This window comes from Hydra viridissima, unplaced genomic scaffold (genome assembly GCF_058129835.1).
Source record: "Hydra viridissima isolate aposymbiotic clone 2 unplaced genomic scaffold, HvirCarnegie_v1 scaffold_3, whole genome shotgun sequence".
Classification (NCBI taxonomy): domain Eukaryota; kingdom Metazoa; phylum Cnidaria; class Hydrozoa; order Anthoathecata; family Hydridae; genus Hydra; species Hydra viridissima.
Genome location: NW_028324302.1, coordinates 12,354,385 through 12,369,087, shown reverse-complemented (window position 1 = coordinate 12,369,087; position 14,703 = coordinate 12,354,385). Strand labels below are relative to the sequence as shown.

Below are 14,703 nucleotides of genomic sequence, written 5' to 3'. Positions count from 1 at the left end.
GGTTCAATACAGTGACAATTATTAAACTATGTTTAACTGGACGTATAAGAAAAATATGCCTGAAAAAATTCCTCGAGAAAATCTAATGGAATACAGAACCCCAGAGATTTTCTTTTATAGTTATAAAATTCTCATTAACTTTGGCTATACCTGCCAAGAGAATACTCGAGAACTCGAAACAACTCAACAAAAGTATTCCAGCCTTTGCAATATTTCCAAAAAAAAGTGTAATGTATTTTGAATAAATGTATTCTAACTTCAATAATAAAAATGTTATAAGGTATTCTACTTTTAAATTTTATTGTTTAAGAAAATGACGTAAAAAGCAAGCCTCTCAAATTTTAATTTAAAGAATAGCAAACCTAATACAATGAGTGGAATGAAAGAAGTGGAAAACAATAAAATTATACAATCAAAAAATTATGTACCGAGGTACCAAGCCTGATAAAGCGATCATACTAAAAAAATTGAATGAGTGAAAATTAAAATTCTAAAATAATAAGCTGCTCCAAGCAAGCTGCAAGAAGATTTTGTGTCTTTTACTATATCCAAGTTCGTATCGTAAAAAAAAAAAAAAAAAAAAAAAAACTTTTACTTTTTTTTATAAAACAATCACCAAGAGGGAGATTGCCTTATTTTTTAAAAACTTTAAGTTATAAAGAATTTCACTTTAACTAGGATATTTTCTCAGTAGAAATAAATTGCCTCCTTACTGAGGGGTTCACGCATATAATTCTTTAAATCGTCCTAATTTTCTCGTCAGCACTGATATTAAAAATACATATAATTATCTATAAGCAAAAGGTCTTCTCATTGTGTTTGTTCATCAACTTTATAACCGCTTTTTACTGTACTTTGATAACTACTTTCCCTATGGTAATATCCGATATGTGAGGGAGGTTGTCAATGCAATCGTCTAGAAGAACTGTGTGATGAACAGTAGGCCTAGAAATAAATGACTTCATGCAAGATGTCAACATAATAAAACCTTTTTTTAACCTTTAACATCAAATAGGACATATTTCTCAGCTCTTTATTTACATCGATGTGTTTTCGTAAAGCCGTTGCGTTATCTATATAACAGAAAGCAAAAATAATAATAAATAATCACACCTTAGAATGCCGGTATCCATCTTTACCATAATATCATTTAGTATATCAAATTATGTAGTCAAAGATTGAACAAGCAACAAAAAGGTTAATAGCACCATTGAAAAAATATCTCAAAAAAAAAAAAAAAATGTAAATAAAATAAATAAAAAGCAACAAACACTCGATTGATTGATACATACATACATATACATACACACATACATACACACAGATACATACATACATACACACAGATACATATATACATACATACATACATACATACATACATACATACATACATACATACATACATACATACATACATACATACATACATACATACTAAGGGTCTGCGTCTCGGAATCGTTTTCTCGAAATGAACCGGGAAACGCGTAACTAGACGAGAAATTTCCCGGAAAAAAATAACGAGACAAAGGAAACAATTATCCCGGAATAAAGTTAAAAATCGGGACATAATTTTTTTCTTGGAATTTAAAAACTGTGTCCCGGATAATAACGAAACGTTACGAGACGGATCAATTATATTAACTAAGGGTCTGCGTCTCGGAATCGTTTTCTTGAAATGAACCGGGAAACGCGTAACGAGACGAGAAGTTTCCTGGAAAAAAATAACGAGACGCAGACCCTTAATATTAACTAGATATCTTACTCGCGCTTTCGCAGTGAAGAAAATTTTTTGCCAACCAAGTTTGTTTTGCCAGCTAGAAATGACGCACAGTGACTCAAAACAGCAAAAAAATGGCACTAAAGCCCTCACAGCTTTTTGGTAAATATAGTGCTCTTTTTTAAATAATATTAAATTAGAATAATCATTTATTTAAAAAGTAAAAACAGTTTTTTAATAAAACTTATATTTTACATTTTATGGTTAAAAGAAGTTAAAAATTTTAATATTATTTTCAAAGAAATCTAAAAAATTAGAGATTTTTTTCTTAGTAAAAATGGAGAACTTTTAATTTAAGTTAAAGTCTGTATTTACTTTGAAGATAATCTTGTAACTTTATATATTTTTTGAAATTGAGTTTTTTACTTGTATCTTGAATTTGAGTTTTTTACTTGTATGACTTGTTTCAACATATCAAATATAGTTTCAAGAAACATTTTTATCATCATATGCTACTTAGAAATTTGTTAAAATGTTTTAATTTGAATAATGATTTACTATGCAAGAAGTGTTGGATATTTGAAATAGCATTACTTAACAACTTCAGTATTTCCTGTAATATACAAGTAACGTTATTTACTTAAACATTATTGTGAACGTCATGTGATAATTGTCAAAGAAGTTATAACATAAAATGTTAAACAGTGTAAAGTGAAAAATGATATAAAGTACTCAAAAATGTTTCTGATATATGTTAATGATTTTAAAAACAGCAACAACAAAAAGATTAGATCTTATCCCGAATATACGTGAATTAGGAGTGGATAAATTACCATTTTGGAAGGATTTACTTAACGAAATCAAATAAAACTGAAGAAATTAGCAAATAGAACATAAATTAATGCTACTTTAGATAGATTTATTTCAAAAGTGAAGAAAAAAACTAAAACAATGTGGTAGAAATTATGATTCTTTTATAGAAAAAGAAGACCATTGGCTTCAAGAAAATCTTATGACCAATAAAAGTAGCCATTTTGGTTTTGGAAAACCCCATAAACAATGGGTGGTCCTTGGAGAGCAAAGGAAAAGAGAAAAAATAAAAGAACTAGGTATTGAACATCATGCTCTCTTGTTAGTCTCTGCAAAAAGTACACTTTTTAAAAAAAGTCAAACGTTTTATAGATCAAAAAAGTTGAAGACACTTTGGATAAAATCTTTCCCTTAAATATGAGTGTAAAACAAACTCTTGCATTAGAAGTGAATACTGACCTCGGCGGTAAACAATATTAAATGATCGGAAACTTAGCCCTTGGACATATATTTATCCACTTCTCACACGATATTTTAGTGGAAAAAGTTAAATACTATCCCAAAAATATTTTTTTCCCCCTGATTTCAGTTGCTATTTTATTACCATTTTTATACCATTAACTTTTACAAAGCTGTGTTTATGTAGATAGTATAACAATATCAATAATAGCAGTTGAAATAAATAATGGTAATTGTGTCAGAAATTCATTATTTAAATTTCACATTAAAGATTAACTAGTATATCTCGTTATGTCTCGTTATGTCTCGTTATGTCTCGTTAAAAAGATGTAAATTCCGGGAAATTGTAAAGCTCCTTTTTTGTCCGGGACATCTCGTCTCGTCTCGGTATCGTCCCGGATTTCGACTGAAAATTGAAAATTGTCTCGATATTTGTCGCTAATCGGGACAAAGCTTTTAGGATCGTCTCGTCTCGATTTAAAAAAATAACGAGACGCAGACCACATTAATACATACATACATACATACATACATACATACATACATACATACATACATACATACATACATACATACATACATACATACATACATACATACATACATACATACATCATATAAATATAAATTTCAACGAGAAGATACGAAGATATTTTCCTTGGGCCGCTGCAAAAACAAAACAAAAAGAGAATTACAAACTTAAAAAGCAATAAAAAACCAAAAAAAAAAAAAAAAAACATTCAAAGCGTTTTTTTAACAACACAACAATTCAAACAAAAAGATATTGAACAAATACTTTACTTTAAGCGATGTTTTTATAATTTTGATTTATTTTATTAAGAAACTAGAGAATGTTTTGTCCTTACAAAAAAATTAAAAAGAAAAAAAAACAAAAAAACTCTGGAACTTACATAACGATGGCTATCTTATATTATAGCACATCTTAATATGCATAGAAAAGATTAAAATATAAAAACCTCACATCTTGAAAGAGTCCACGCATCTTCAAACAAAAAATGAACAGATGCACATTTTAAGAAAAGTGTCTCTGAGTCTGGCGGATCAATCTATGAAAATACATTCTCATTTCTAAATAATATTAAAAAAATTTTCTAACGGCAATTAAACCGATCTCCAGAAAACGCCTCACTTGCAATTCATATTGAGTAGTTATCCATCTTCCACCCACTGCAAGGCAAGTGATTAGTTCGTGTTTAGATGGTAATAACTTCGTTACAGTCTTCATATCTTTGAATTCGTCGGAGTACATCTCAACTAAACATAATTTTGATTTAATTTAAATGAACGATACAATTTACTTAATTTGAAACTTTTTTTATAACGAAAACTGATCATGTTTTTAACGTGTTGAAAATACTAAATACAGCTATAATATACAATTTTGTTACTGATAAAAAAAGGAATAAATATTTTCTCCCTTCTTTTTACGCTGCCAAAAAGTATTTTACATCATTTAATATAAATTTCACATTATTTTAATATAAATTCTTTATCAATCTTAAATTACCTCCCTCATCTATAATGCAATCTATTCCTAACCCTCCAGTCTCCTCCATGCACACACTGATAAGATCTTGATTTTTAGTTCGTAAGTCAATGATACAATCTATATAAATTTTTAAACAACTTTCATAATTTTTAGTTAAAAACATGGGCTATGTACACAGTTCGATCAATAAAAATAAATAAACTTTTTCCTCCAGGATATTTTGGCACACAATTGTTTCAACTCTGACAATTGATTTAAAGAAAACCAGTGCCAATATTTTGCTGTCTGAAGCAATAAAGCTTAAAACATCTACGATTGCATCATTTTTGACTTAAAATATTTACCCGATTATTGTCAGTAACCTCCTCAGATGTTGCTGATTCATTAATGAAATTTTCACTTCTGGCCTTTTGATAATAAGCTCGCTTATATGGTAGGTCTTGGTGCATCAAGTAGTTTGAGTACAATTTCCTTTTTATTAAACGTCTTTTTTTAAAATTTTTTTGGATCACTATTTTCTTAATTAACCCAAATTAATGATATTTTTTTTTTGCAAACAGAAAAATAACATCTTGCAATAGATTCAATAAAATTTCTTTAATTATAGTCTTTAATCCAAAATACTGGAATTTTTCTATTATATGCAAATTACAGTTTTTGTTTCATACTTGTGCAGATGTTATAAAAGGATTTCTTTTGGAATATCAAACAAAACTTTCATCATCTCTTTTCACCTCTTTTCTTTTGTTACATGTCTTTCTTGATGGAGTTTGATGGTGATTGATGACATTTGATGGTGATTGATAGCATTTGGTAGTGTTTGATGGTGTTGTAGAAATTAAAGGCATCATTGGTTTAATAAATTTTAGTAATAAATTCTGGTAAAATTAAATAACACATGAACTGCACAGGTCACACAGGTCTATGTAATTAATGTGTTACTAAACTTTACATTTAAACCAAATGAAGACCAAACTAAATGATTTAATGAACTTAATATGAGTCATCAAACAAATTTTCTCTATTTGAATTAAGTTTGTTAACTAATTTCTATTGGAATTTTGACTCTATTTTCAAACACTCTCTCAGAATCATGTTAATATTAAAACAACAACAACAGCAGCAAATGATGCAAAGCAGAAAATGCAAGATGCACAAAACTTACAAAAAATGATTTATACACGTTATGGCTTGTCATTAAACTTTACCTTTAAACCAAATAAACTAAAATGATTTAATGAACTACTAGAGAGTAAAAAATAAAAAATTTGTTAAATATTTGTATAAGTTTTATCACCTTCTTTTCTAATTTTGAAACAAATTTTTAAACCGTATTTCAACAAATATTTCCTTCCAAAAATTACCTTATTGCAATAACCAGAAGTTGTAAATAAATTAGCATAGTCACAAGTATAAGCACCAGAGCAGAAAGTGGTATAAATAAGAATAAACTTTAAACTTTTCAAATTCTTTAAGATGCAAAGCTACTTACAAAAAACATATTTCAGAGATATTGCAATATTATATTTTCAGAAAAAATTTAGGCAGATTCAGGTTTTTTTTTTTGAATCCCCACAGTAACATGGTTTAATGGTAAATGAATAACTGTGTGAATGTGGGCATGCTATGAATATTCAACAAATCAACAGTTATGAATCTTCAACAAATCAGTAGTTTATTAAGTGTTTTTTGGCATTGACAGCTTATAACCTCTTGTAATTTCTTTTATTCACAGTTTTATAAAATGCTTTAGCAAAAACCTATACTTCTTTTATACACTGGATGAAATGCTACAATTTTATTTTATCAAAAGCCTATTAACATATTTGTTTTTAATTAAAGATGGCTTTGTATGGCTACAAATGTAAGAAAAGGAAAATGTGAAAGGGATATTTTGATTGTGCAACAAGTTTGATGATACGCAACATAATGCAGTAAAAATTTTTTATGGGTTACTTAACTCTATTAGTACTTCTGCTTTATTGTAATGGGAAGTTTAATGGGAAGTTATGGAAAAAAGCTCAATTCAGTAGTATCAGTATTTGCACATTTACAGGGTGCGGGAAACTTTTTTTTGCTTTAAAATTTTTATTGAGTAAAACAATTTTTTATTAATATTTTTATATTGTTGAATTTGTTATTCAATTCTCTCTTGAATGATGTATTAAACGTTCTTAAATGTTTTATTTTCAGAAGTCTATTGAATGTGAAAACATTTGTACATCTACAATATTCCTGCATCAGCAAAATAAACGTCAAATCGAAATTGTGCGTTTACTCAATGCCAGTAAATCTGTGGTGTCTAAAGCAATTAAACGTTTCAAGGAGTTGGGCCACACTAAGGACCGTCCTTGTAGTGGAAGACCACGCACTGCCAACACTCCTGCCAACCGCAAATTGATCTGAGACCAAATTCGACATTATTTCCGCCGTTCAATGAGACAAATGGCCAGAGAAATCGAGATTGATGAGGATAGTTTCCATCATATTGTTAAAAAAGAACTTAAACTCAAGTCTTTAAAGCTTCAAAAAGCCCAGCATCTAGATGACAAAAAATGCAAAACAAGAAAACAAAGATGTCAAAGGTTGTTACGGGAGCGCGGTGCTCAATTTCAACAAAAAGTTCTTTTTTCAGACGAAAAATTCTTCAGCGTTAAGCAAGCCCACAATGTCCAAAATGATTGTGTACTTGCTTCAGGGTCTTCTGAGGCTAACAAAAAAAGTCGCATCGTTTCACGCACCCAGAAGCCAGCTGATGATGGTTTGGGCTGGAGTGTCATTTTTGGGCAAAAAAGAGCTTTTTTGTCAAAAATGGAATCAAAATCAACGCCAACAACTATGTCACCAACATTCTTCAAGCTGTAGTGTTGCCTTGGACCCAACAAACCTATCCGAACCAAAATTAGATCTTTCAACAAGATTCTGCGCCAGCACATCGAGCAAGAACGACGCAAGAATTTTGTGAAAACAATTTTCCGCACTTTGGTGAAAAGCGTGGAGCAAAATTGACGAAAAAATGGTGTGCGCCACAATTGATCAGTTTCTGCGGCTTCTCAGAGCTTGTATCAGAGCAAATGGAGGAATTTTTGAAAATGAACTTTTGTAATTAAAATTGTATATATTTTTTACTGTTCTTAGATTATTATATTTTTTTCAACTAATAAAACTGTAATACAATCCTTTATTAAAAAGTTTCAGAACTTTTCCCGCACCCTGTAAAATGAAAAAGCTGTCATAAAATAGCTGGGTGTTGTAGGGTCACGCTGTTAAGATAGATGAATCATTAACTTGGGTTATAACCATTTAAATATTAACCATAACAAAACATTTTGAATCACTTTGTAATCAGATATGTAAGCCAATGCAAATTTTCTCACAGTAAGATTAAATGCTCAAGACTAAATGAGTCAATTTGCATGGAGTATTTTAAGTTTAAAGTTAAACTTTATGTTTCCATTTTTTACTTGATGTTTATGAAAGTCATTCAGTTTGCACTTTTTTACTTGATGTTTATGAAAGTTATTCAGTTTGAATATACTACAATTTTTTTGAAATAAAATCTGTGAACAACATAATTTAAGATTTACACTCCAACAAGGAGAAAATAAAAAAGACTTCTCATGTAGTATACTTTTTAAACTTTTTTTTCATCATTTTGTTATTAAATTACAAATAAGAAATTATGTATTGTTAATTTTATAATTTCTGTTATGCTGGATATTTTTGTTAAAACAACTTTGTAAATTTTGCTTGATTAAGAAAACTTGTTTTAATTTTACAAATTTAATAAAATTTGGAAATTGTATTTAGAAAAGTTTATCTAACATTTGAAAAATTGTCAACATCATCACTTGGTTATGAGAATAACAATTTTTTAAACATCATCACTTGGTTATGAGAATAACAATTTTTTAAACATCATCACTTGGTTATGAGAATAACAATTTTTTAAACATCATCACTTGGTTATGAGAATAACAATTTTTTAAACATCATCACTTGGTTATGAGAATAACAATTTTTTAAACATCATCACTTGGTTATGAGAATAACAATTTTTTAAACATCATCACTTGGTTATGAGAATAACAATTTTTTAAACATCATCACTTGGTTATGAGAATAACAATTTTTTAAACATCATCACTTGGTTATGAGAATAACAATTTTTTAAACATCATCACTTGGTTATGAGAATAACAATTTTTTAAACATCATCACTTGGTTATGAGAATAACAATTTTTTAAACATCATCACTTGGTTATGAGAATAACAATTTTTTAAACATCATCACTTGGTTATGAGAATAACAATTTTTTAAACATCATCACTTGGTTATGAGAATAACAATTTTTTAAACATCATCACTTGGTTATGAGAATAACAATTTTTTAAACATCATCACTTGGTTATGAGAATAACAATTTTTTAAACATCATCACTTGGTTATGAGAATAACAATTTTTTAAACATCATCACTTGGTTATGAGAATAACAATTTTTTAAACATCATCACTTGGTTATGAGAATAACAATTTTTTAAACATCATCACTTGGTTATGAGAATAACAATTTTTTAAACATCATCACTTGGTTATGAGAATAACAATTTTTTAAACATCATCACTTGGTTATGAGAATAACAATTTTTTAAACATCATCACTTGGTTATGAGAATAACAATTTTTTAAACATCATCACTTGGTTATGAGAATAACAATTTTTTAAACATCATCACTTGGTTATGAGAATAACAATTTTTTAAACATCAAATGTAATGCAAAAACATTTACTAAAAAACAAAGTACCTGGTTTTGGCTGCATACTTCTTAAAAAAGCAATTTCTTCATCACTTGATCCACTAACTATTACCTAAAAAAAAATCTTTGGTCAATGTTTAAGAGGCTTCTAAAAACACTGACCTAACTTATGCATGAAAAACAGAAAAATTGAAGAAAACAAAATTGAAAATTTTCACCTTTGCACGAAGGTATTTTGCAAGCTGAATAACAAGAATACCAAAACCCTACAAAATATTTGGTGAAATTTTTTGAAAAAAAAATTTTTTTTTGGTAGATTTTTTTCAACTTAATTGTAACACATCTGGGTAAATAAAATTTATCATAAAATTGAAAATTTTTCGCTATTATATTACAAATTCAAACTAAAAGGGCTAAATAGTTTAATTGCTAATGTTTTATTCATTACTAAACTTTTATAAGTTACTAAAATTAAAAATATGGAGAAAATATTGTTTATATTAATTACTAATTTTTATTCTTAAATTTTAAGTTATTAACTAAATTTGTTTTGAAAGTAAAATTTTAAAAAGAAGTGATGAAAAAAAAAGTGATGTCAAGTGATGTGTGTATAGAAAAAAAAAGAAGTGATGTGTCTATACAAAAAAAATTGATATTGAAACTAATACAATATGATCAATAATGACAAAAATTTATTTTCATTTTATTGCCACTGTAACTAAATTTTCATAAATAGAACATAAGGAAACAGTAAACTATGTTCTTAAAGTAAAAGAAATAATACCAACTATTCAAACCTTAGAAGCAGAAAGTAAAAGTATTGTTTCATTACTCAGGAGTTTTGCATGATAAAAGAGAGCTGTGTATGCTTTCACTCCATCACCAATACCACAAGAAGCATCCAAATGACTAATGCTGTCTGGTTTACACACTAATTCCCCAAAGTAAAAAAAAAAAAAGCCAAAAAGTCATACAACAATTTAACTAAATAAAAGCCATACAACAACATAACTCATTAAAAATTATACAACTGTTGATATAATTAAAGGTTGACATGCTTCTAGAATTTGAAAGACAAATAAAAGTAATTATTATACTATTTACAGATAATACCTAAAAACTACCTAGGTCAAATTCTGACATCACACAGAAATTTGCACATCCTGAGGACTCTGAATTTAGTGGAATGACACCTAAAGATGAAATTTTTCTTCAAAAACCTTGTTCATTAGGTTTACCAATACCTCTGTACTATAGACAAAATTCTAAAAAATCTTTACCAAAACTTATAGAAAACCTTCATGATATCTACTTACATATTTGCTCTAATTTAATTAATTGTTCATTTTAATTCATCTGATTTTCTTTAACATTTTTTATGTGCTGAATGAAAAAAATTTTTAAAAAGTAAAATTGCTTTTCAAAGGTGTCATATGAAAGCAATTACTGAAATTTATCACTTGAAAGACAGTAAGAAGCAATATTCTGATCATGCAACATTCATTACAAGTTATATCAATATTATTACTACTTTTGGGTAGAACTTTTCATAAAGTTAATACAATTTTCATAAAATTACTTCTATCTATTTAAAGATAGCTTTGGGTGGCTAAGAAACTCGTTAAATGTTTTATAAATTTCAAATCCAAAACAGCAAGTTTCTTTTTTTTTTGGCTACAAATGATTTTTAATTTCGTACATTCATAAAAAATGCCCAAAATTTTTTCTAGATATGGCTACTAAAATGCACATCTTTCTAAAAAAATTAGCTGAGAATTTTGACACAAATGCAAATAACTACAGTTAGAAAGATAAGTATCAAATTATTAAGACAAAAAATTTAATTGTGAAAAATAAACTTTGGCAAATTATTTTAGAAAAAAAAATTTTTTTTGATGAAAATTTTTATTATTATTCTGAAAACAAATCTAAGACTTCAGTTTTTAAAAAAATTACATTTATTAACTTTCTTTGTTCAAAACTTAACAACCTTAAATTATTTTCATCAGTAAATAAATTATTAAACAAAGCTTTTGAGATTAAAATTTTCCCAAGTAATTGACTTTAATAACTTTTTAGTATCGCGGTTGGGCTACTATTTTTACTATCAAATTGGGCCACTATTTTTAGTATTGAGTTGGGCCACTATTAACTTTGATGACTTCTAGGAGTCAATTTAGTAAACTTTTTTGCTATCTTACTCGTTCCACTTTTACTTAACTACCAAACACAAAAAAAAAAAAATGAATGTATGATATTAGAAAAATCAAATATTGCTCACATTTAGTATATAGCAAGTTTGTAACATAAATCATAAAGTGTAGCAACAAAACCATGCAGAAAAAATTAAAAAATCATCAGATTACATATGCATCTGGAGAATCTGGTACTTTAAATTATCAGAATACAGCTATAAATTATTTTATTCTGAAGTAATTGTGGTTGAAATTTCAGCCTTAAATATCAAACAACTGAAACACATGTTATTTTAACAATAATTTCTTTATTGCAACCAACTAAAATAAAAATGAATTAAATAAATACTGTCTTAAAGAAATATCACATTATTTTTGATACTGGCTGGCTTTCTTATAACTTTTTTAATGTTTATCAAAAAATGAGCTGCCTACAGTAAGCAAATTTATTGTAGAAAATTCATTTGATTTGTAATTATAAATATTTGTGTTTGAAAAATCTGGTGTATTATTACTATACACTGTTATTATTCAAGTATGGTGCTAAGAATTAAAAACCTGCATTATACAAAGATAAATAGGTAAATAAAAATTAATAACCATTCAAATTGCACTGTTGCTATGCAGTTCAGGTGCCCTTAATGACCTAGCAGTAAAATAAATATCACCACCATCTGCAGGTAAATTTTTAAAGTTTTAAATTAAACATCTCAAAAAAAAAATTTAGCAAAGTCACAAAAAAACTCACAATAAAATTTACGAAGTGATTTTTAAAATGATTCAAAGTTTAAATATAAAAGATTACTCACCAGTCACATTAGATTCTAATTTGCACAAAGTAACACTTGAACCAACTAAAAACAAAAAAGTTTATTAAAGAATTCATTTAATTGTTCAATTACTTTTTTCATTCATTCTTTAACAATCTAAAATAGATAAAAAATTTATATGAGTAACCCAGTATTTAATTCAATCTTTTTTGGTTATCAAAAACATCTTAAAATCAATTTTTTCATAAAAAATATCACAAACTTGAAAATAATTTTTTACCTAAAAAGATAAAGCTAAACAGACACCTGCTTGTACAGATCCTGAAATCTCTCTACCAAACGGATATGTATATTCTTCATTTCCATGAGAATGCCACTTCTTGATTATCTTTTTTCAAAAAAATGTAAAAATAATAATTTACTCTTCATTCTTTCTGTAAAAGGATGTTTCAACTTGTACAAATGTAGATTTTCAAGTTACAGCCATTTGAGTATTTTTATAAACAGATGCTGAGACATGAAGAATAATTATGACACCATAATTGAGCAGTCAACTTTTATAAAAAATTAAATAATAGCATATTGACATTTAAGTTCTTTATACCATTAAACTGTTTTAATTGAAACTAATGAAGTTTTATAATAAGAGAAAATCAAATATGGCTGTAAAAGATTTATAAAAAGTCTACTGTTCTTAAATGAATCAGGAAGATGTGCCTTTCTATTCTTCTTGACTAAACTATAAAAAGATGAATTGTTTGATCAAAGGTCAGTCATAATTTAACCCTTCTTTGCATAATGTTGGAAATCATAACATTTATTGTACTGAGCTTACTATATCATACTATTTTTTGTGATGACATCCTTCACACCATTTTTTGTAATTATTTCTTATATATTTGTTCTGATATTTTTTAAATCATTTTTCCATCAATATAGAACCTAAATTATATCCCTCTGATTTATTTCACAAAAAAATAAAAAATCATGCAAAGAAGGGTTAACATCAGTTCAACAGTTTTTATCAGTGAATCAATAAACTTTTTATTTTAAGATAACAATTTTTTAAAATAACAACCTTAAATTTTTTTAAATAACCTTAAGAAGGGTTATCAATTATCAAATTCTCATTATACATTTAAGAAAAAACTGTATTCACTGTAATAAATAAATATAATTGAAATATAATTAAAATTTTCATTCTGAACATTCCTCAGCAATTCTTATAAGAAGCGACATTTAATATTTACAACAAGCCTTTAAGAGTTGTATAATGCATCACTAAGCAGAAATAGGGTTTTAGACACATTTTTGAGGAAAACAAAAACACCAGGCAAAATTGAGTCACTTTGAGGCAAATTGAAGCAAATCCTTCCTCAAACATAAAAGTTTGGGATTCTTATGTTTCAACTTTTCTGACAATTAGTTATTTTTTCATTTTTGCAAGAATAAAAAAAACATACTGTGTTTATTAAACAAATTTAAAAAAATTTTAAAAAATAAATTTTTAAAAAGATTTAAAACATACTGTGTTGAATTAATAAACTTTTTATTTTAAAAAAAGTTTTTTAAAAAAACCTAGAGATAAAATCCTTAAACAACCAAAATGGAAGAAAGAAAAATAAAATTTGTTAAATAAAATCGATAAGATATACTTTTTACTTCAAGCTCATTTATGTCAGAGTACAGAAGAATTGCACAAAAAAATCATAAAACCTAAAACACCATTAATTATTTGTTTAAAATTTACATTTACTTTTTATTAATCTCAAATTTTTTACTTACCTGATCATAAACAGGGGAAATACTGCAACAAGCAACTTTTACTAATACCTCATGTTCTCCAAGATCAATGTTACTTAACTGAAGAAAGAAAGAAACATTCATAATCAAGAGCTCAATAGCAAAACAATACTTTTACAAAAATAATTTAATTGAAATTAAGGCTTACCTCTTCTTTCAAAATATACTCATTTTTTTCCTTAGTGTGTTTAACCACAACTCTCTTGATCAACATGATAGACCAAGTTCTTTCAAAATTTTTTCCCAAAAATATAATTAACTAAAACTTAAAATTTAGCTAAGTAAAGTTACTTTCATAAAAAGTAACAAGAATTATACATTCAACATCTTTAATATAGGAAGAAACAGGTGTAATAATATATACTGAAGGATGTGTATATCAAAGTGGAACATTGGGATCAAGGTATGTCTTTTTTAAAACATTTTTTTGCAATGCAATATCATTCTGAGGTCAAAAAGAATTTAAAGGCTAAATTGAAGATCCCCCTCCCCCCACCCACCTAAACACACATAAATGTATATTTTCTCAACATTCAGTAATTCTCAGCAATGCCAAAATACCAAAAACAATCTGTATTTTTAGATAAAATGTTTATTTAAACGGATAACAACTTAAGAATTTGTATGTAATACTTTTTTTTATATTATATAGATAATCAAACTTTTACACTTTTT

The 14,703-nt window shown here is 27.1% G+C and overlaps 1 protein-coding gene across 1 annotated transcript; it reads right to left on the bottom strand.

Annotated features, from left to right (window-relative positions):
* Positions 1-257: 257 nt before the first annotated feature.
* LOC145202379 (ferry endosomal RAB5 effector complex subunit 4-like) lies at positions 258-14,334 on the bottom strand. The gene is made up of 14 exons (XM_090081710.1): positions 14,177-14,334; positions 14,011-14,088; positions 12,532-12,613; positions 12,265-12,309; positions 10,385-10,453; positions 10,058-10,191; positions 9,479-9,526; positions 9,309-9,372; positions 4,518-4,616; positions 4,140-4,264; positions 3,972-4,056; positions 3,635-3,655; positions 1,114-1,159; positions 258-945 (listed from the first exon to the last, which is right to left on the bottom strand). The coding sequence occupies exons 1-14, from the start codon at positions 14,240-14,242 to the stop codon at positions 846-848; spliced, it is 1,062 nt and encodes a 353-aa protein (XP_089937836.1). The 5' UTR covers positions 14,243-14,334; the 3' UTR covers positions 258-845.
* Positions 14,335-14,703: the final 369 nt, after the last annotated feature.